This window comes from Leguminivora glycinivorella, chromosome 11, assembly GCF_023078275.1.
Source record: "Leguminivora glycinivorella isolate SPB_JAAS2020 chromosome 11, LegGlyc_1.1, whole genome shotgun sequence".
NCBI classification, from domain to species: Eukaryota; Metazoa; Arthropoda; class Insecta; order Lepidoptera; family Tortricidae; genus Leguminivora; species Leguminivora glycinivorella.
Genome location: NC_062981.1, coordinates 10258001 through 10282945, shown reverse-complemented (window position 1 = coordinate 10282945; position 24945 = coordinate 10258001). Strand labels below are relative to the sequence as shown.

General features: G+C 35.3%; 1 protein-coding gene across 3 annotated transcripts in view; it reads right to left on the bottom strand.

The window, feature by feature from the left end:
* LOC125231496 (cGMP-dependent protein kinase, isozyme 2 forms cD4/T1/T3A/T3B) overlaps positions 1-24945 on the bottom strand; it is a 166386-nt gene that overhangs the window by 48577 nt on the left and 92864 nt on the right. For 2 of the 3 annotated variants that reach the window (XM_048136984.1, XM_048136985.1), the window contains exon 3: positions 1444-1610. In XM_048136984.1, coding sequence (XP_047992941.1) covers positions 1444-1610 — 167 coding nt within the window. Of the gene's footprint in view, positions 1-1443; positions 1611-12392; positions 12919-21630; positions 21772-24945 lie in introns of those variants that run through there. The other variant, XM_048136986.1, reaches the window with a different exon arrangement.

The following is a 24945-nucleotide window of genomic DNA, read 5'->3' as shown; positions in this document are numbered from 1 at the left end:
CCGTCCTTCACGGCAAAAAGGAGCGACGAAATGTCGTGATTTTTTAAGTGGAGATACTTGAAGGGACGGAGAGTGACATATGCAATTTTTTGTCTCTTTCTAACGCGAGCGAAGCCGCGGGCAAAAGCTAGTAATGTTATATATATGTTTTAAAATTTATTATTAAGATTTAAATAAATAAGTTTAACATTTTATACAGTAGGCACCTATTCAATAATTGTAGTAAGACATGACATGTTCATTTGTTTTATCAATAAGTAATTTAATTTCAATAAGTTGTTGTTGTTGATTTGACTAGACTAGTACCTTCCTACTCTAAATTAAGTAAGTAGGTCGTTTTATAATTTCCCATTAGTTTCACGTAACATTGAATTCATTGAAAGAACATATCTATACTTATTTCCGCATCAAGTGATGTCTCTGACTGAACCATGATTGACTTAGAAAATAAATTATTTCCATTGTAAAAATTGATAATGATTCTCATTATATAAAATGACCAAAGTAAACAGATCAAAACCTAAGCATACATTTTTTATTACCAATTCCTACAATTATTCTAGAAAATAAATCTAATAGCGACACGCACTAACATTACTTATTTGAACCAACTGAATGTGCTAAGTATTTTTCTGGACTATAAATATCACATATTTACCGTTTAAAAACATTTTTCACCTTACAATAATTTTCCAATTATTTTCCTAATAGTACGAAAGCATTCGGTATAGCACGGCGGAAAACTTGTTCCACTAGTTCCGAGCTGCGAAGGAAAATCGCCTGCTTTTCCGCTTTCTCGCACACGGCTCAGGGAAAGTACCTGGTTCTTAACGTGTTCATGTTTATGTTTACTTAGTACTCGAGTTCTTATTGATTAATAATGTTGGGAATTAAGCATACGTAGTCCATAAAAATTAGTACACAGGAGAAAATTGGTTCATGATATTTTTGGGATCGTAACTATATGGATATTAGGTACAAATAAGGATATATTAGAAAGTATTTTTTTATATTTAGCTAAATAGTAAATAACTAAGTAAAAATAATGGCTATATTTTATATTGATAGATCGAATAGTTCAAGTAATACCCTGGTGATCTACATATGCAGTGTATTTATCTTAATCTTTTAATATTTCAACTAAATGATTTTAATTACCTACCTAAACATAATTATTGTCATGACCTAAAAAACCAGGTGCATATTTGCTAACGCCATCTATACTAATTTACAAGAATAAAACCACGCTAAAACCAATATTGATATAAGCGCCATCTAGCGACGAGTAGCTAAACTCTTGCTAAGCTGCGCAACTGTGTTGCATGTTTCGATGAGTTGTTAATAGATGGCAGCACGGAGACACACTCATATGTTAGTTTTCTACTCGTCGCTAGATGGCTTCAGAACAGGTTAAAGCTCAAAAAATATATTGTTATAATTTACCTTCCATAACATACACGATACTGCCGACATCACCCTCCTTGATGATGAGGCTACCCGCGGCATATTCCACAGGATACATGCAGTCCACGATCTCGCGGATCTGCGTCATCTCAAGATTCTTCATGAAGTCGTTGTCTAGTATCGCACTCTTAATGAGTTCCCGAGATCTGAAATGGAAAAATATTGAGTTTAAGACAAAACATAACACTTTATTATTCCAACATTTAGGTAAGTATTATTGAATTAATGAGGAGGAGATTCCCATGTTCACCAGCAGATAAAATTATTATTTTAATATATCACTAATATACCTACATAATCGTAATCGAATGAAGTTTATTCGTACTTTAGATATATGATAAGATGATGAGCTAAATAATATATTTAAATAATGAGAAATCCTTATGCAGTTTTATTTATGTATATATTTAAGTATTTTTAACCGATTATCAATAGTTAATACGTAACCTGTAAAATTATGTTTATTTTGTATTCCCCAACGATTAATATAAATGTTTTGCTACTTACGTATGGTTGCTGAAAAGCTAGATTTTAATTCGCTTTAATATTTGGTCCCCACGAGTAGGTGCCTACCCAAGTTCAATATAATTCTGCCGACAACCTGTTGGATTAAAAACATTTTCTCGGTTCCATAAATCGATGCTAAATAATAATGTACATACCTACATAGGTAATATCGTAATAAGATTATCTATTTTGCACCTACTTATACTCTAACACTGGTTTGTAAACTAAAGAGTGCAGACAGACAGCAACAACAACAACGCAAAGCATGTACAATTTTATTCTATTAATGGCAGAGACTAATAATTATAGACTGTACATTAAAGTATGAAAAGCCGGTGCAAGGGATCGACTTTTGAATTTCGAACGCTCGAATATTCGCCGTTCGAAAGTCTGTGAAAAACGACGTAATGCTATTTTTGAAAAAGGACGACTAGAAATTTTAAAACTAGTGGTAATGACAATGACCATTCGTTTTCGATTCTGTTAGTAGAATTTAAATCGCTAGTAGTGGAGAATTATTGAACGAATTTCACGAAATCGAATGGCCGAGATTCAAAAGTCGGCCCCAAAGAGAAAATTAGTGAAATACATATATTGTATCCAATATATTCTACTCGACTCTTCTCTTTTCTTTCTGAATAGACTCTACAACCGAAATAGTCATGATTCATGATTAAACAAACTTTCAGCAAATAAAATTGTAGGTACGCAGTTCGGTCAAATGTTAAATCTGCGAATAAGACACCATTCTGCATTTAAGTAGGTATTAAATAATCGTCATATTATAAATTCTTGAATTGGTTTTTAGCGAGCATCTTGCTCATTAGGTAAGTCACTTGCGCCTTCCAGAATCCAGAGTATTTAACGCGCAAGGGTAACCCCATATAAACGGTTAAATAAATCCTAGTGGTAGTAACTATTAGCCTTGTATGTTATTGTAGTCTTATTTTAACTCAACTTTCAGAGTCCCGTAATTAAGTAGATTAAGGTGGCTCGCTTTCCATACAAAAAACATCTACCATTTATTTAGTCACCGCACACTACAACTAAATAAAAATATGCGCATACATCTACTATACATTTTCCGTCGTCGCGGTAGTGAATGAAATACATTGTTTCATACAGAAATCATGGACAAATCCTTGTGAATTTTTTATTAATTTTACGTAAATGTGCGTGCCAAATTTTGTGTACAGACACAGAGCCGTCATATTTCGCGCATTTTTAGTTGACATTGTCATCAGTGACATTTGGCTCTTGACAAGTAATTATTTAAAGATATTGGTTTAGTTAACTCAAGCAGACTCAGAAATAATGACGCATTTTGTCAACAAAGATACATATCGTGTATTTCGACACTGCTAATGTAAATCGAAATGGCGTCTCGGTCAAACGACTGACTATGATGCAGAAGATCGTGGGTTCGAATCCGAAGTTTTTTTTAAGAGGGCTTTCGTGTTAAAAATAGTGAAATCGCAACCGAGCGCTCGATCATACCGTGTGTGGTATCAAAGTAAAGGGCTTTGCGAGTAGTTTATAAATATATATCACATCATAGGACTTTTTCTACTTGGTCTAACAAAATATGAGAAAATGTCCAAAAGTGGTAATAATTGTACCGGTGAAGGCTCGTTTTCAAAAAATTGGCAAAAATCAATAATAGCAATGTATAATCACTAAGGCATAACAGCAATTTAAGTAAACGTTGCAGATTAATTTAGTACAAAACTTGCTTCGATGTGATGTAGATTTTCAAAGAAATTGTCACTTAATTTTAGGTAATTTCTGAAAAAATTGAATTCGCCTTAGGCTAGTTTACTCTTTTTCAAAAACTTAAAAAAAAAAATCTAGTCTGAAATGATTGTGGTACAGGATATACGAATTATAAATTTACCCGTTTTAATATTCAAAATTGTCCAAATTTTACAAATAAGATCGACTGATTCAGCTCTATACGTGCGTTTTTCTAAACGTGTATTAGAGAAAAATTCATAATTAATTTAGTGAGTTAGTTTTCAAAAATCCAGTCTTATAAAAATCAAGATAATAAGATGCTCTAACTGGAACTTGAATTAAATAAATCTATTGGATAACGGAAAGTGTAGTATTTCACCGACTAAAACTATCAATTTTACATTATTTTGACGTTTTTTTTGAAAGCAGCCTTAATCATTTGAACTTTTATGGATTTATTAAGTATTTTTTATTTTTTTAATGGAATATTTGACTATTACTATATTGCTTTCCTATTTTTTATTTTCATACAAAAATACAATACAATCCTTTATTATGCCTTTGTTGATAAAATAAAATATTACACGTCTGGTATAATACATTATACATAGGTCATAGTGTGGGCATAGTATTAGTAAAGTATTGCATTTACTGAGCTGGTTGACCTATGTTATTGTTGTGTGAATGTTTTTCTTCAACAACTAAATGGTTAGGTATATACAAGAATATGGGTAGCTTTTGCACATTGTAATTATTCCTCAGTCACCCGTTGTCCACGAACGCTGTTAAGTGTTTGAAACATCGGGATGAATTTTAAACTCATTATACGCGATTTAATCCGTTTTCATAGTTTTTATTTCATGAGTAACTATCGCGGTAACTGAAGACAATATTATTAACTAAATGGTTACAAATAATAATTATCATCAATATAATCTGGTCCAGGCAGGCAATTATGGTCGCGCGATAAATGATAAAACATCTGGCCGTCCCTATAATCGCACTTACTAATAGTGCGACAGGGACGGCTTGATATTCTATCGTTCTGTATCTGTACTAGCTTTTGCCCGCGGCTTCGCTTGCGTTAGAAAGAGACAAAAGTAGCATATGTCACTCTCCATCCCTTCAACTATCTCCACTTAAAAAACATGTCAATCCGTCGCTCCGTTTGGCCGTGAAAGACGGACAAACAAACAAACACACATTATCTTTGGTGAAACAACGAATTCTTCCACTTCAGATTATAGAGTAACCAGCTTTTCCCATTTATAATAAACTAGCTTTTGACCGCGGCTTCGCTCACGTAAGAAAGAGACAAAAAGTAGCCTATGTCACTCTCCATCCCTTCAACTAAATCTCCTTAAATAATCACGTCAATTCGTCGCTCCGGTTTTGCCGTGAAAGACGGACAAACAAACAGACACACACCCTTTCCCATTTGTAATATTAGTATGGATTTGACATTATTATTTATATTTAATTAATTATATTATGTATAGCCCAATTTCGTCGGGAACAGCGTGTTATGTAATGGCGTCGTTGGTGTACAGTCGTCTGTCACGCCGTGAAGGTGCGTTCGATTCCCAGGATTCTATTAACTTTTTGTATTTTTTTGGATATAAATTTCGTATTTTTTATTGACCGAGCAAGAATGGAGAGCCGAAGGTATCAATTTTATCTTAGAGAACCTATTGATATTTTTATTGTCATTTTGATTTTCTATTTATTAAGTTGAGATATAAAACACAACTTTTAATACCCTCGCTAAATATAATATTTTATCGAAATTACTCCTTAGATAAAAAAAGTCCACTTGAGTTTTTAAAGCATTACGTTACTCAGTTAACTATTGCATTTTCATTTACTAATTTAAGATTTCAAAAGCGATTTGAATACCCTTGCTCCATCGAAAATAAACAATTAGAAAAAAAAAATATTCAAATCGTAGTTTAGAAACTAATTTTTATCTATACTTTTTTGGAATTTTTAAAAATATCAGATTAGGATAATTATGTTAGAAATTCTGAGTTCGACGAACCTATAATAAAAATTATTACCATGTAAGAGAATAGGTTTTTAATCTTTTTTTGTGGAAAACGCTCAGTAACTACTGTACGAGTACATATACATTTATGTATAATAATAAAACAAAAAATAGTGTCTCATAGTGTTGTGTTCCTGCCGGTGAGTAAGGCTGCCAGAGCTCAACGAGGTTGTGGGGTGCTGACGACGGGAGGACTTACGGAACTAATTTGTTCCGTCTACTGTCCTTTGAGTCGTCGGCAACCCAAACCCTCCTTTGAACTTGTACACTCCTTTTTGCTGTGCACACGCAGCAAAGGGGAGTGTACAAGTTTCTAATGGGGCGGCAACGCGCATGCGACACTCTTTGAGTTGCAGGCGTCCATAGGTTACGGTGACCGCTTTCCATTAGGCGGACCGTATGCTTATTTGCCACCGACGTAGTATTAAAAAAAAAAAAAGAGAAAAAGTCCTGGATTCGAACCCAGTACTTCCATGCAAATCATGCGATGGCACGTATTTACCGCAAGGCTATTTAAACAAGCTGTCGCCGCGTGAAATTATCGACTAGAAGGAATACAAAAACACTGTTTGTATGTGTGAGTGGTACTTAGAAATAGTGTAAAATAGTAAATTTATCTACATTAAGGGGATTAACGTTACAATGAGAAGTTGAATGTTTGTTGTAATACGTCAATTTTAATATTAAATGTTCGCGAAGCATAATTGAAAGTATATAAATGCCTGTACGACTCCACAAAAAAAATAAGACTGGTAATTTGAAGATTAACGCCATCTAACGCAGCCTGAGCTTCGGGTAACCTAAGCGAGCCACCTTAATATACGGTTAAGCAATAAGCATCCTGCAATTTATGCAATTACACTTAATATATGCTAAATTTATTATCCCAGCCTTATAGTCCATCATTCAGTCAATAATTACTAGCTTGGAGCGGAAAGCGATACATACATCAGTAGCTAATAGTCAGATGTCAAACATTACATGAGCTTGAGGCAACAGGAGTTATCATTGCTCCATACCAGTTCTCGATTGGTTCCTGCAATTGGTTCCGTGGTTTTGGCAATGATATTGTATACAGATGAATACTATGGTATCAATATCTGTATTTGCTTTTTTGATATTATAGTTTTGTAAGGCGGTAAAGTCTTTCAAACATGACCAAAAACTTTGCAAAGAGCGGTGTTCCAAACTCTATCAATTAGCCGCAAAATAGTTCAATAATAGATAGATAGGTAACATTATTCTTATCCAAACACAATAATAGACAGATAATTTCATTACCATTCTGACTTCCAAATTTCGTAACGATTGGTTAAGTTTTGGAAGCAGAAGCAGTCGAGTAGGAATGCTCGATTTTAGAGATTTTTATGCATTATTTTTCACCTGAGGATGGACTTTACGCTCCATGTTTTTCTTCCGTTTTTAGAATTTTAGCTCCTGTTGTCTTTTAAGTTCTGTGCAACATCAGTAATACGCCTAACAAGGATAACCTTTAAGTTCCTCATACGCCAGAAGACAGATTTATGAAAAGATCATGGCTCTAATGATGGGCTGTTAGGCGTAACGACGCTAGGCTATCCTGATTGTAGAGATAAGGTAAATAATAGCATGAAATATTGCTACTGTCATATTATTAGCCTGGAGCGCAGTCTCTACAGACAAAGGCTAGTTAGCCACAAGGTTGTGTCACTACAGGAATATTTTAATAAAAATGCACAATAATACAGAAAGCGCTGGTAGCCTAGCGGTAAGTACGTGCGGCTTTCGTTCCGGGGGTCGCGGGTTCGAACCCCGGCTCGCACCAATGAGTTTTTCGGAATTTATGTGCGAAATGTCATTTGATATTTGCCAGTCGCTTTTCGGTGAAGGAAAACATCGAGAGGAAACCCGACTAATTCCAATAAGGTCTCGTTTACCCTTCGGGTTGGAAGGTCAGATGGCAGTCGCTTTCATAAAAACTAGCCTACGCCAAATCTTGGGATTAGTTGTCAAAGCGGACCCCAGGTTCCCTTGAGCCGTGGCAACTGCCGGGATAACGCAAGGAGGATGATGACACAAGTATAGAAAATACACAATACTTACAGTACTTAGGTATCGTTGCAAAAAATTTTTTTTTTAATTTCATACAAATCCAAAGTTTAATTTTATTGTGTGTCCCTTTTTAATGCATCGCACTATCCCTCTCGGCTATCTAGGGTTGTTAAAGCAAGTAATTATCTTATCTCTGGTTGCGCATGAGTCGTCAAGTTGTACCAAACCTAATGATTGGTAGTAGCATTTTTTACGTTTCAGCTTTCAATCTTGATATGCGAATCTTTGTGGTTAATAATATGTACCAAATTGTTACATTATTGTACATTCCTCTTTTTTTATCAGACATCATCAATCCACTAATAAAACATTTATTGATAACAGGGTTTTCAATCAAACGTAAAATGCTTATCGCAATGGAAAAATCGTTTCAACATGAAATAATGAAATCATCAAAATTATTTTAAGTAAGTAATAATGACTTGAGTACTTCATATTTGCTTCATGAGATCTAAAACGCTCTCCGTTCATGTTTGGATTGGATTGTTCGCCATTCATTTCGATGTTCCTATATTCACACTTGTATCTTATTGACGACCGGTCTGTGGAGTGGGACCGATTTTTGAGTCTCACGCGATCGAATTCAGAAAATTGTCACGAAAATAATAAACAAGTCACCGTTTTCAACCGGTATTTTAGTGACAAATCCCGTATGTGAGATTCAAAAATCGCCCCCCTGGCCTAGCGTGTAGTGACCCTGCCTGCAAAGCCGCGGCCACGTGTTCGAATCCCGGTAAGGGCATTTATTTGTGTGATGAGCACAAATATTTGTTCCTGAGTCATGGATGTTTTCTATGTATATTAGTAACACAGATGTCATATATACCATAGATCAAGCAAACGTATCTACTTAGCGTGTCAAATGAACTCAGTGAAATCCACTGAGTTGTCCGTCTTTAATCGCAGCTTGCAGCTTTCGGGCGTCAATTTTTGTAAGTTGAAGTCAATCAAAACATAATAAATGCCTCGTTACGTGATATTCAATTGCAACAACACAAAAATTATGAACAATCAAGAGCCTGAGACATATTTAAAATTACAGGCAAGAAACAACTTCAGTACAAAATTTGACACGCTCGGCCCCTATACAAATAGATGAACTTGTTTCTTCTATCTAGTTCTGTGATTAGTAAGATGCAGCGGGCCAAATCTCGACTGGGGGCAAATGTAACTTGTCCATTTTTTCCATGTTTTTCAATGTTTGCATCATTAAATAGAGTGTCCACCAGTTATACATATTATATGGTAGGCGTGTTCAGTGGATAATAGAAATGCTAATTGTAATATGACGATGTGACGTGTAAATTATTATTTATGAATAAATGATTGATTGATTGAACTCAATAACATCATAGTGTAAGGTTGTCTATTGTTTGCCCGACAGTCATTTAACATAATATTCATATGCCCGAATTTAACTTGCCTGAATTTCATTTGCCCGAATGATTTGTTTACCATAAAAATTGTATGACATACTGGTTGTTTATCCGAACATTACCTTCCATAATCATACAATGCCATACTATTTGTTAGCCATATTATTAAGTGCAATAATATGGTTTAATATAATATTCAAACGCCATAAGCAATTATTGCCATATTAATTATTGCCCATATTATTACCTAACCTACTTTCTGATAGCAGTTTCATTTTCCAGGGGGTCACAGTTCTAACCTAACCTAACCTACTTTTCAAGCAGTTTCATTTTCCAGGGGTCACAGTTCTAACCTAACCTAACCTACTTTCTGATAGCAGTTTTATTTTTCAGGTGGTCACAGTTCTAACCTAACCTAACCTACTCTCTGATAGCAGATTCATTCTTATCCCATTCTTTTTAGTACTTCTAGTAGTGTCGTCTCTGTGATAATTACGCATTTCGATGATTCTGCCAAATCACATTATGGAAATTGACTTTTCGGGTCGCTAATTTGGATGACAAATGATGGTATGGAATGTGGTAATTACTGATTTCGATGATTCTGACAAATGACATTATGGAAACTGACTTCATGGGAAACAAAGTTTCTGGCACTTGATTAATATAGTAAACAATGATTATGGCATAAGATGTTATGAGAAACAATATTATGATTGTTGAATAGGGTGGCAAATAAAATTATGGCAAATGAAATTCTGGCAAATGGGGGTATCCCCATAGTGTAATAATGGAAAACATGGATTAGTTACAATTGCCCCCCAGTCGAGATTTGCCCCGCTGTACCTTATGTATTTATCTATATAAGTAAGTATTTCGTCGCCTAGCACCCAAGCTTTGCTTAGTTTGGGGCTTGGTTGATCTGTGTAAGGTGTCCCAATATATTTATTTATATATTTATTTATTTATTTAATGTACGATTTTTATTGTGTGTGTGGATGAAAAATATACTAGTACAATGACCCTAAGATACATTTGTTTTATTTTTCAAGTAGATTCGTCATCATCATCATCATCATATCAGCCCTTTATCGCCCACTGCTGAGCATAGGCCTCTCTTCTAGTACGCCACTTGTCCCGGTCCTGAGCTAGTCTCATCCAGTTGTGACCCGCAATTTTCCGGATGTCGTCCACCCAACGAGAAAAATATACTAGCACAATGACCCTAAGATACATTTGTTTTATTTTTCAAGTAGATTATTAAATGTATTCTCGACATTCCCGTTCACTCAGTAGGAGACGGTTTAAGTAGGTACGACTGTACCTTCCTCCAATACCTACCACCATACACAAGCATAATAATATTACCTATAATTAACTTTTAGAGCACATTTTAATCTCACTTACACGGTTGTTTGGTGCAACCGACTCTTAATCCCTTGAAAGAAATTCATATCAACAGTCAACCTGTTTTTTGCCATCTACCAATTCAATAAAAAGTGGCGCCACTGCCTTTGTACAAGACCGCCACTTGTACGTGACATCGTTAGTTCCGATTTCAGCCACCGGAACTCTTATGTTTGCGTTGACGTGATAAGGTCAAGTGAGACTGGTTTTATATAACAATAGCATGTCATATTCGGAAGTATACGTGCGCGGCATGGGAGCGAGCAATACGTGGTAAGGTCGGATATTACAAGTTGACCTAAAAAATAACATTAGGAAGCTTATGAGTCATGATTGTCATCAAATGTTTGTCTATTTTCCTTAATGCAGGACTGTTGAGAATGTGTTTGATACAGCGAAGGCCTCCGTTTCGGCTTGAGCAAAAATTGTTTTTTATGATCGGCTGTTCTCCCCTGGAGTTTGCAATTCTGAACAAATGAGGAGGCACACTGACATTATATCCCGCGAGGCGGCGCCTGTGCAAGTCTCTAGGCATGTCACTGTCATTCATATGTGACAGAAGGAAAAAGCATATTATCTTCTTGCTCTTACGTATGAAATTGATTTTTGAATTTCTAAATACGATTTTATATTCAAAAATGTCGCCATTCGAAAGCCTGTGGAAAACGGCGAAATGCTATTTAAAAAAACAAGCGATAGAAATTTGGAATCTAGCGGTTTGATTCAAACAGTAGTTGGCTAGTAATAGAGATATTTTTAAGCGAATTTCACGAAATAGAGTGACCAAAAAATGGGCCCTTGATTTAAAATAGTTTTTTTTGTTAAATATATTTTCGGATGTTTTTGAAAATGACTAAGCCATTACTCTGATTCAATTATAAGTTATGCTTGCAAAATTCAGATCCATTAGTTGTAATTTAAATATACAAATTTAATGGTAATGTCAACTAAAAGCCATTAGTTTTAACGCATTGATCTCCAACAAACGATGCCCTATAAGGCCTATGATTTATCTCATCCATCGTATACAGCCGATGGCGAGGACAAACTTGAGGTTCGCACCGTACGCAATTATACCAAATGGGTTCAGCCAAGGTACCCCGGCTAACACATGTTGGCCTCGAACGGACCCGTGCACATGGTTACTGTGAAATTCAATCAGTTTGATGGATGGCGGTATTGACAGGGTGAACTCATGAGTAGACCAATTAAATATGTAGTGAGTTAGTGACCATGATAATTTGAACAGGCTATATCTATGTATTGAGATATATGACATAATACATTTTCTTCAAACTCAGAACTTAATGTTAATAAACTATTGATGATATTAAAATAAAGGTGGTTCTCTAGGTATTTTAGAAATGACTCAAACTAATCTAATAAACCCAATATATCCTTCAGGGTACTGTATATATACCGAATTGATATCCACATAATATTTTTATGATTATACCTAAGGTTATATTTTGATTTGTGAAAATATTAAGACAAATGTAAACATAACAAATGGCGTTATAAAATCGGTTTATGCTTCTATAATAGTATATTTTCTTTATTATATGTTTGAACACTTTCGTCCCGTCAACGACTTGTCGCTAAAATTAAATTTTTTTCAATACAATGATGAATCTTTTTTGCAAGCATGTCTACATGATTGTACTGTACTTACAGAGACGCAAATGTGTATTTTCAACCTCTTTATGATATTGTTTCAAAGTGTTTCGACACTTATTTTTAATATATTCGTTTCTTTAAACAATACTTACTTGCTACTTTTGGGTATCTTGACTAATTTCATCTCATTGTCTTGAGTGAGAGACGATAACGGCTCAGCTGATATGGCGGTCCTTTTGAGCCGCGGCTCAACAAGTGGCAGCACTCTAGTATTTTCCACACCCGGCGTTTTCATCACAAATCCATCTTCTTCACCATCCATCCCATTTCTATGGCTGTCTATTATCTGTCTAGTCAAAGGTTTAACAACTTGTCTGAATTTATCAATTTCATTTTTCAAATATCTTATTGTACCATCTCTTTCATCTATTTCGTTTTCAAGTAGAGCGATTATTTTATCCCTACGCTTTAATTCTTCTGTCTTTTCTATCACTAGCCGTTTCATTTCGAGATATTTCTTCTCCAACTTGTAATTGTGATCCATTTTGCAATGTGTGTGCGTTTGCGCCATTTTTGTCGCTTTTTAATTATTTGGTCACTTTGACACAATTTAATGTTTCGAATGTAATTTCATAATAACTTTTCACACGTTCACTGCACTGGTTTTACAAGCGCTAACTGTGTAATAAAGTGTTTCGTTATCGCTAATATGAATAATAGATATAGATAACTATCTACTTACTCGTCAAAAGTATTAGGATGTCAATTTGTTACATAGGTATATAAATCTACCTGCTTACAATACACTCATGAATTAAGAGTAGGTACGTCACGACATCTAAAAATAACTTATGTAGGTATGTGACAGTACTGTATTCAAAGACTCACAATGGAAATTTTGAAAAATTAACTTAAATACTGTTTAGAAACACTTCCGCAGAAAACCTACTGGTGTTGTCAATGGTTAAAAGTAACAAGTGTGACTAGAATAATCAAGAAGCTTCACTCATTCGCTCCCATTGTTCTGACAGACATTAAACAAATGAGTAAGTATGTTGTATACTTCATTCCGAGCGTGGCCACTTGGAGACTGGCTCAAAGTTTAAATTAGTTGACCCTTTCAACGACAGTAAATTCGACAACATATACATTTTACATTGCGCTTAGCCAACATACAATACGTCCTAATCAAGATTGATTAACTACTAACTATCTATCAAAGCTGAACTATTAAAATATAAATACAATCGTCCTTCCGTCGGTGACGCCTGAAGCGAGGACTTTGCAAAGACCCATTAGGATTTTTATGATCTAGCATGAAGATTTAATGAAGGTCTATGCAAATTTGGCCATAAAACAGAAAGTGCAACATTCAGAGCGCCATTTTAAAATACTGGTTAATTGAGGTTATTATCTGGATGACTTCATCACGTGAAGCAAACTAATGAAAAGCGCGTGATGGTACTGAATTCTAAAATGTTTGAAAACTTACTTTGTCTGTCTTACCAAGGTTAAGAATAATATACCTAAACAAATTCCGAAGAATGAATAGAAATAACATAAGACATAAATAAGACAATCACTATGGACGATTGAGTAGGCACGTGTTGTTAATATCGTCCTCGACAACTATAAATGGTAGTGACATTTCGTCTTGTCTTGTTATATTTATGCCACTACACTCATTATTCTCTAAATCAATAGTCGTTTTGAAAGTGGGAGTGTAAAATGAACTAGTTGCTATGCGTAGGTAAATTTTTTGAGAAGGTCGATACACCGGTGTAACCGATACCTTTCTAAGTATAGCAGAGGTGTGTTCAGGGTAAGGTCAAATTGGCATAAGCTAATATATAACACGATACACGATACTATAATTGATTGATCATCGACGGCGATTTTTGAACACATGACAATATTTGCGATAAAGAAAGAAAATATTTTCTATGAAGATATTTTTATGATATTTAATACGACAGTAGTGTACCTACACTTAAGCACATTTTGTTATAATCTATGTAGCTACTAGCAAATAGCTGTCTTTAATCTGACCTAGACCTGTTTTTCACGTTGGATGGGAGCCCAGATTGTACGTTGTTTGGTACATTAAACCTTTACAACCATTCTTACATCCAATTTGATGCCTAATCGTTTACATTCTGTAAATTTAGATTCCCAGTCAATCCAAAATTACGAGAAGTATGAACGTAATATAAACTTTGTATAATATTTAGTATATAATAGAAACTACTGTAAGGATTTATTTAAATTAGTATGTAATTGATGCATCTGCTTTTATAGGTTCCACCAATAGACCTGCAGATAATGATATACTTAACGGCTATGACGTTATTAAACTGAACGCAAAGAATTACCTCTAATCAAAAGCTGATAATATTTGAAGAGATCATACATTTAACAGGTGCCTTTTATAAAGTATAAACATTCAATGCAATGAATAAATCATGTTAATGGCTATTTAATGAAAATATTTGAAGAATGATAAATGATGGCTATCAATCTTAACCATTTCACGAATTCCGTTTCGTATATTCTGAAACGTACCTAATCTAAGAATTGGTTTAGTAATACTCTGCATTTATAAGGCATGCCAATCTATTTCTACCCCTGGGTGTCTTCTGTCCTTAGCCTTAGTACTATTAATAATAGAAATAAAATGTGCTTGAATTTATCTTCTCCGTTCAATTTACTCTATCATGTTTAATTTGGCGATAATGTATAAAAGCTGGATAATCTCCATGACACGGCTGACGTCACTCGTCCAATTAAGCCCGTTTTAGCCAGGTTGACAGTCGGCTATTCGGATTGACGTTATCGCAAACGCCGGCTCCATTAGCAGAAGCATCCCATCATGAGTATCATGAGCATGACGCAAAGACATGTGTGCAAATATTTTAAAAGATAGGCTCTGTTGACCCCTAGAACGACGTTGTCAAAAAATTGCTACTGAATTAACCTTCAATTTGTTAATTAGACTTTATATTGTCTGGATTTATTTTATTTAGCTACTAACACGCGGCTTCGCTCGCGTTATATTAGAAAATTATGGATGCTCCATACAAAATTCCACCCCCCATATTAGGGAAGTGGGGGGTTTAAAAGTAGACAAAAGTAGCCTATGTCACTTTTCATCTCATAAACTATCTCCCTTTAAAAAATCACGTCAATTCGTCACTCCGTTTCACACACACTTTCACAGAAACTTTTATTTTGCGACCAACTCCGAAATTGTGGAGAGATATTTTAGCTGTTTTTTTTATTTATTTTATTTATTAACATAAGAGGTACAATTATAACAAAACATATGTCCCACAAAACGGTTTTCACAGTTTGACTGTGGGATCAGAGTCTCTTCGCTAAGAAAACTAAAATAACATTAGATAGTATTAATTAAAAACTTAAACAGACTTCTTTTGAATTTGCAATTCATTATGCATGTCTGACCTTGAAATTTTGGATAGGTTACATTATTGGAGATAGGATGACCGGTTTGAGGTAGGTCCCATATTGAAACTTGCTCAGTATGACGTATATATTTGACCCAAATAAAAAAGGTGACAAAATAAAGATTATGTATAATGCCGGAGCGAATAAGTGCAGTAACGAAAATGCGGACTAACACCATGTGCACCAATGAACTTGCTCATTTTGTAGTTTGTAAGAGCTTGTCATCACCAAGTTATAATAAGTCAAGTCAATGCGTTTGTAACTGCACGTGGAAGGGTGATGTTTACCTCAGGAAATGATGGCGTTATGCCTTGGAACGTAGATCAGAGGAAAATCTTAGCATTTGCTTTGGCATGGAACCGGTATGCGGAATCTTCTAGATCGATCTAAGAAACATACTAACTAACTACACTATATGTAACTCCAATTAGAATTAAATCAACTGCATTCGATGCTAATGATAAACAATAAAAATAGTGTTCTCATAAAAGCTAAATTATACCTACCTAAAGAAGACCTATGAGTGTGTGTAGATAAGTGAAGAAAAAAATAGGTGATTTTACGCAGCAAGAATATCCATTTTATTAAATCTATTCAAAGACTAGATAAAAGCAATAAGAGTTTTAAATGGTTCACGGATAGTTTCATAAGACTTATATTGACCGGGATATAAACCATGATTACCTTTTTGATTTTTATTGAGGTCCCGATATTTCGACGCAGTTGCATGCATCATGAATCATGATCACGGAAAAGTGAAGACGGCGGGTGGATGTCAAATCAAAAAGGTAATCACGGTTTATATCCCGGTCAATATACCTCTAAGATAAAAACAACTGACTATAAGACATTCAATTTAGTTTTCATGAAGCAATGTTATGTGAGACCATCGTATACTATTACAGGTTTTTTTTTAAACCTATTCATATTACTTTTTAATTCTTTTTAAAACAGGTGCGACAATGAACGTCACCTTATTTGTTTCCAAAGAAATCACATAATTAACTGCTATTTCTCATTAAATCACGAATGATTTAATGATTTAGTCATGTATTTACAGGTACTTCACCCTGACACACATTGTGGAGAAATTCTGCACGTCCGTGAGTTTGTAAAAAATAAAAAGTTTATAGGTCGATGTCAGAAGAGGGGAAAATAGCCACTTAATGAACGAGTTATTTTCGTTAGTCACTGTAAACGTCGCGGAGATTTGACTGATGTGAGTCATTCTGCTGTTGAAATCGAGAAACGTTTTAAAACAACGGGAGATATTAATATTTCAGAGGTATCTGTTAGCGGTTAGCAGATAATAGATGAGGCTACAAATGGAGCCAGTAAAGTAATACAGCCAATGTGAAATAATACAACAGTTGATTAGGTAAGAACTGCTGCTGAAAATGACAAGAGCTAAGTCGTCAAGCAAAATAAATTTCCGCTTTCATTATTAAATCTGATTGAAGCACAAACACTAAAGCAAAAAGTATTACGCAAATGAATGTCTGGTACCTACATATTCAATTTCATTATTTGCAGCACAACTGTACTTAGAATCTTGCAACTGTACAAAGATACTTATGAGTCTTATGACAGTGGCCAGATTTGTATGGCTCCTAAATAAACACATTCTACAAATCTACCTAACAATAAAAGACAAATTGGTGTGTCTGAAGTCACTGTAGATCATCGCTATGAATATTATCTGTTCGATTGGTAAACTAAGTTTTAAACAAAGACAAAACATAAATCATATTACGAACATCAATTTTGGATACTTTGGATTATTTACGACCCAGATGTACAAATGCTTTTAGAAAACAAACGAATGTAAGTAATCTCATTAAGCAACAATATGACCTAACACTATTGTTCTATTCTTATTAGGGATCACTTCTCCCTATGAACAATTATAACTACAATGGTATTCAATGCAAATAGACCGGAAACATTAGCAATTACCTACTTATATGTGTCGTAAATAAATCAGATGGTACAAAGATGAGAACTAACGGATAATCATACTTGGTACTGTTTTACGACTTTTGCAGAGCAGGTTTTTTTTCAAGTTTAAGAAGAAAAACTCGTTATTAATTCTACTTATGACAACTTCTTTCTCGATATAAATAGTCCAGACTGTCCAGTCCAGTTCAGGGCAACCATATAAATATACATTATGTTTTAACTGTGTTTTAAATCCATATTATTGAAGTAATGGGTACGAGAATTATCTCCTTAATGTACTTAATTACTTCACCAAATCGTTCTTCGTCGAATACCTAAAATTTATATGCACATATATTTCAAAGATTTGCACCACGTACTGCAGAGGGCAGACAGCCAGACACAGAAAGAACAGGAAGAATAATTGCGCGATTCAAGATTCCATCTCTATCAAACACTGCAATTGACGTATCTCGTCCTCGGGAAGCTCCGCTTCGATTTATTTATGTCAACACTGCACAAATGGCAAGACAAGCCAGCAGTCAATTAATTGTAAAAAATAGAATTCCGGAAGGCGGTTTACGAAGGCTGCTGGCGATGTCGGAAGTCAGCGATGCGGAGCTGCGCGTGCGGCTGCGCTGCCAAGCTGCGTCGGGAATTATAAGGGCTATAAAGGACAGCCGTTTATGACAATGTGATTGTACTCGTATTACAGTGTAGAACTGTAGAGGCAAAGAGTGCAAAAGCGGATACCGCACCGCAAACAGTTATACGAGTGGCAAAGAATGTTTAAAAAATGTTGATCTTCCACCCTATTTCCTTAACCTACCATTTTCTAGTTTTCATTACCTAAAAATAATTGACCATCTTACTATTAATTTATGAACTATGGTTTATCTGCAATATCTGCATAATATGATGATGATTTCCATGGTAAAAAGTATCCTTCGTCTTTCCAGGAGTAGAATTTCTTTCCTCTACAAAATTGTTTCTCAAGTGGTCTGAGGCACGGATTGAACTAGTAGCAGAATTGATAGAATAGATAGAGGTACTTTTCTAATTGATTTCCCTTTAATATTATTACTAAGTGAGGATAGTACTGAAAGAGAAAAACTTACTGTAGGCTGAATTATTACAATTACATCGAAATGCAAACTTAATCCATTTTACTGACAATGAGTCTGTCACTGGTATATAAGCATGACCAAACCATGAATACCACGATCTTATAATTTACCTACCTACGGTCTGCAATAATTGAATCAAAATGGATACAGCACGATTTTTTAAGACACCGTGAGTCCTTCTCACGACCGTAACTACTAATATCAGGAGGTGAATCTAGCACCGCGACCTTATGACCTCTAACGTCACCGACAATGCACTTTTTGACTAGACAGTGGTAGAGAGGACTTCATGACAAAAATCTCCTTCTAGTTTTGTAATAAAGTTTAATAAAATAAATGCGCAGCGCACTGCAAAACGGTATTTCTACTTAATATAGCCACTTTACAATTACACTTTTGTGCATTTTCACATTATCCAATCCAATATCGGATGTAGAACCGATGTCCCATACATTACCGGCGCCATCTTGGATTTTTTCCATTGAAATCCTTCCGACATTATCGGACCGTTATCGGATCGAATAATGTGAATACGGACTTACGATGGGTTATTATGCTATTTTTCAGCTAAGTGTAAAAATAATTTACAAGTACCTACCCGAAAGTACAAGCAACTGATCACGCGCAGACACCTATAGGTACTTGAGCTATGTCATACCTACATATTTTAGCCAATTGAATATGCCAACATTTGTTTAGCACGTTACGTGACTAACAACATTTGGAAAAACAAAATGATTGAGAAAATAGATGGATATTTGTTACCTACTCCGAAGAAAGTAAATGATTTGTACTAACTACATCTAGGTGAATTAGTATCCATACTAATATTATAAATGGGAAAGTGTATGTGTCTGTTTGTTTGTCCGTCTTTCAAGGAAAAACGGTGGGATGAATCGACGTGATTTTTTAAGTGGAAATAGTTGTTGGGACGGAGAGTGACATAGACTAATTTTTGTCTCTTTCTAACCCCCCCGCTTCCCTAAAATCCCGGTGGAAGTTTGTATGGAGCATTCCGATTTTATTTTTTATTTAATGCGAGCGAAGCCGCGGGCAAAAGCTAGTACGGATAAAAAGGGGTAGACAAAGCATATGAAACTGCTCAAGTTTGTTTGAGTGCCAGTCTTAACAATAAAAAAAAAAACGAAAACCGGAATTGAAAAGAAACCGAAATTGTGACATTGTAGGTGTGACATGTATGTAGGGTAGTCATAAAACTGTATTATATACATAACGTATTTATTTATATGATATAACTTCTATATTGCTATAGTTTGCAGGTTAGGTATAGGTTTAGCTTAGGAAAGTCTACCGTCTCCAATTCTCCTTTAACTGCTCTAATTCAACTGGAAGAAATCCCTTAATGGAATAAGTTCGCCTTTGTACAAATGATGTGTATGTTTTTTTTTTTTCGTGATATGTGTTCTTAAACGTACAATAAAGTGTATTACTACTACTACTACCACATTACAGTAAAAGGTTGTTAGTTATCGCTGCTATCGCCTACACCACGATAGAGCCCACAGTTGACTTCAAAGGGTGGTGAAATTCTTAACCCGTAATAATAACCTAACCACAAAATTAAAAAAAATTGAAAAAACCCCCGACCGCGACATAGTGTACCGATTTTCATAAAACATGGCTAAGAACACTCCCGACTAACTTAGCTTTCAAACAAAAAAAAACTAAATCGAACTCGATTCATCCGTTCGGGAGCTACGATGCCACAGACAGACACACACAGACAGACAGACAGACACACACACAGACCGACATGTCAAACTTATAACACCCCGTCGTTTTTGCGTCGGGGGTTAGAAAAACAGACTAACTAACCTAACCACAAAATTAAAATTTTGGAAAAACCCCCGACCGTGATATAGTAGACCGATTTTCATGAAACATGGCTAAGAACACCCCCGACTAACTCAGCTTTCAGACAAAAAAAAACTAAATCTAAATCAGTTCATCTGTTCGGGAGCTACGATGCCACAGACAGACACACACACAGACAGACAAACAGACTGACAGACAGACAGACAGACACGTCAAACTTATAACACCCCGTCGTTTTTGCGTCGGGGGTTAAAAAGGCATTACTCTTGCTAACAGACGAATCGCAAATAAAAAACAGTACAGTATCTCTATAATTAGTAAACGTAGTGGCATTAGGAGCAAGGATAATTTGTCGTCGGTTCATATCAGCTGATCTGACGACGTACAGACAGCCAGTTTGACAACTACGTGACAGCGGCTATTTAAAACAAGGGCGTTATGGATTGCTGCGTTTACGAATTGGTTAAGCTAATTATAAGACAATTATTAGTAAACTTAATGGCGAGAAAAGGCAGAACGATTTGTATTGTGTATTAATAAATTACGGATGTAAAAACTAAGTTATAAAGTGTTGTAAAATTTATAAATGTCATGATTCCATTTTTTGGTTTTAATAATGACATGGTGTCATTGCAAAATCCCATTCATAGATTTCAGGGTGCTTTGGTCGGACTCTATATAATTTCTGTAGTGACGTACCTACCTATATGTATGTTAATAGTACCAAAAAGTAATGAATATGTCTCAATGATAATTTTCCAAATTAACACTGCGATGCTAAATGTTGACTCTTATTTCTTGGAGACGATGTTATCATATCATACCTAACATATTATTCATAATACTGTCGGTACGTACATAGTTTACAGTAATTAAGTTTAGTTTCTCAAATTATCAATTTATCTGACATCCTAACTAAATTCAACAAGTTAACATTCTTTTCTCTTAGACGTTACAGTTGAATTCTACATATGTTGAATTGGATGTAATCACATAAAAATAAAAATTCGCAAAAAAAAATCGCACATATCAAACTTATAAAATGCAGCGCCCAATTTGCACATAATCACTGGCAGGTTACCAATTTCAAAATTAAAAATAATCAATTCGTCTATTTTTGTTTATGGTCACATTCGCGTTCGATTTTTAAATCGCGGAGCGGTCGCGTGAGACCGGCGTGCGGGCCGCGCGTTGACTGCGCGTCGGTTCGGCCTTCCTGAAGACTTGACTAAGTCTTAGCTGATGCTTTTTGAGGGTTTGACTTTAGCTGAAGTGCATAGGTTTTGCATATATTTACAGAGCAAACATGCAATATTATATTACTGTGTTAGTTTATTGGACACTTAATACTAAACGCAGTCAACCGTAACGTTTGACGGTCTTAAATTTGACGCGTAGGAGGTAGGAGTGTTTATTGCATATAAGTAAGTACTAATTTTATTTTTTTACTTGGGTTTATCAAAGAAAACATGTAACGTCTTTTGCACGGAGAGAAAAGTCCCTTTATATATAATGACTTTTCTCATTCTGCATCTGCACATAAGTAGGTAGGCTAGATTTAAATGTCGGATTTATTGAATTTACTAAGTGCTTATTTTTATTTAAACTATTGAATAATAAGCGTATTTATTTACCTATTATAGCCGGGCATACGGAAGTACCTAGGGACTGTTTTGCCTACGTTAAGTTAAAACTGCAAACTTTTGATTTTCACTGTTGGCGATTAGTGTTCTGAAACAGAAGCCTTCTCGTAGCTTTATCTACTATTATATTAATAAAAAGCACATTATCCTACAATATACCACTTACCTGTAATTGTTACTACTACTTCATCGTATGGCACGCGCATAACTCACAATACAAATGTAGGTGAAGCAGATAAATGAACATGTTTTATTCATAAACCGATTAATTAGTGTAAAAGTTGATTGATATGTATTATTCCTTGAACTAATGTAAATACTTCAATTAAAGAATACCAAAACAGAAATGACTAATGCAAATTGTCAATTAAATTTAATGAACAGTGTAGAATGTAGATATAGGGCACAGTTTTAGGTTGTAGGAAGCAAAAAGATCTACCTATGTTGGACTGTAGGTACTTAGACTTAGTTTAGTGGATTTGTGAGCTGTAGACTAGACCTCGCGAGTCCGAAAACTGAATCAACAACGTTACATAATTTCACGTTAATCGATTTTGAAATGCGACTTGTAAAGAAAAATAACCAGAAGCCGCCTGGCGCCCATTTCTCCAAGCTACAAGTTACAATTTACAGGTGGTTGTTAATGTCTAATATGACAAGTTGGAAAGAGACTTCAAGATTCAATTCAATAGTTTATTCATGGTAAACACATAAATTATTTACATAAGTAATTCATAATACTTCCGCTTGTAACTTGTAACTTTCAGTTTTGAGAAATGGCTCGAGCTCACTCCATCGTAGGCCACGTCTTTGCCTTTGGCTAGTCTGTGGTCAAGAGTAAGCCCATTTATAATAAAAAAAAAAAAAAAAAATGGGCCCCTTGTCAGAAACCTTTCGTAGAGATATATAAAGATAGCGAGACATAATTATTATATTATTAAGATATTTTAGCCCTCGCTTTTCTGCTCGTTTAGCCAGATTATAAATATTATTCATAATTTAGCTATAAATTATTTGGCAAAGCCGAATTAAAGGAAAGCCACGAACCAAGTAGTAGGATGACATCAAAAAATAGCAGCTTTAAACGACGCATAAGTATGTACCAGACACACCACTTAAAATGCCTTGGTAGTTCAATAGACTAGACTAGACAACATACATGCATATTAAAATCATAAAATTCATAAGGTAATAAAAAGAAAACAAAAGAGAGACGCTTAATATTCACAGCCGCAATAAATCCTTCGCCAAGTTTCGCTAATGGTGAAAGGTAGTCAAAATGCTAAAGATAATTTTACTCATGTTACAAATTTAATGCTGTGCCCGTGCCAGCAAACAGCGGATGTGGTCCTCAGAGGAGATGTCAGTTCATTAGACGATACCTAAACATGGCGCTAAAAATAGCGCGAACGTTCATCTCTAGACGGCTTAGCAACGAGGTAGGTAAACAGATGGAAAAATCCGACGATAGAAGTATGTGCAATATCATGGTATTGCATAGTGCGTACCTTATTGCACATATTGTATGTTGTCTCCTATTAGGTGCACAATAACTTTTTTTTTTCTAAACGAAGAAAGTTATAGTTAGCTCAAACTCTTCTCCTTCCCATTTTGCGGACGTTGCATATCTCGATCTCACCGAGGAGCAGCTTAATATTTAAGCTTGAGCGTATCCAAAATGTCTGTATACGGTTCATATTTGGGTTACGCAAATATGACCATGATTTTCAATTTCGTTCGCAGCTCAAGTGGCTCTCTATTCGCTTTCGTCGTAACTCTCACGTGCTGTCCCTTTTGTATTCCATTCTTTTTAACCCAACGACTCCCCGTTATCTTAAGAACCGTTTCAGCTATCTCCGTTCTGCTCGGTCTTCTCAGAATTTGCTTGTCTGGAAGAGATCGCTCTTTAGCGATAAGACCGCCTCTTGTTTTATGTACCTCTTAAGTTGTTGTGTATACTTACTATATTGTTTCCTGTATTGAGGTGTGCAATAAAGAGTATTTGTATTGAATTGTATTGTTATAAGAACCGTCTACTGAAAGACTGCAAATAATTATGAAGCAAAAACTACAAAAAGGGAATGAATTAAAAATATGTTTGAACCGACTGAGAGTGATACTGATATGGCATTCAATTCAAGCATATAAAAACTATGCCTCGTATGTATAGTCAACCAATTGGAACTCTAGGCCACTGTAGAACTATGTCATAGTGACGTAATGAATCAGATTGTAAGAAATCTCTTACTGCTTGTCATTTAGACATGGTTGTAGAGTGGGGTTCCAATTGGTTGACTGTACATATATAGTTAAAAAGTTGTGCCGTTCCTCCCACCACCCTTATCTTCAGTGTGTAGGTGTGTACACACTTACCTACACAGTAACGTTGCAATTGTTGCAAATGACATGAAAAATACATGTCATCATCCTCCTTGCGTTATCCCGGCATTTGCCACGGCTCATGGGAGCCTGGGGTCCGCTTTGACAACTAATCCCAAGATTTTGGCGTAGGCACTAGTTTTTACGAAAGCGACTGCCATCTGACCTTCCAACCCGAAGGGTAAACTAGACCTTATTGGAATTAGTCCGGTTTCCTCACGATGTTTTCCTTCACCGAAAAGCGACTGGCAAATATCAAATGACATTTCGCACATAAATCTCGAAAAACTCATTGATGCGAGCCGGGGTTCGAACCC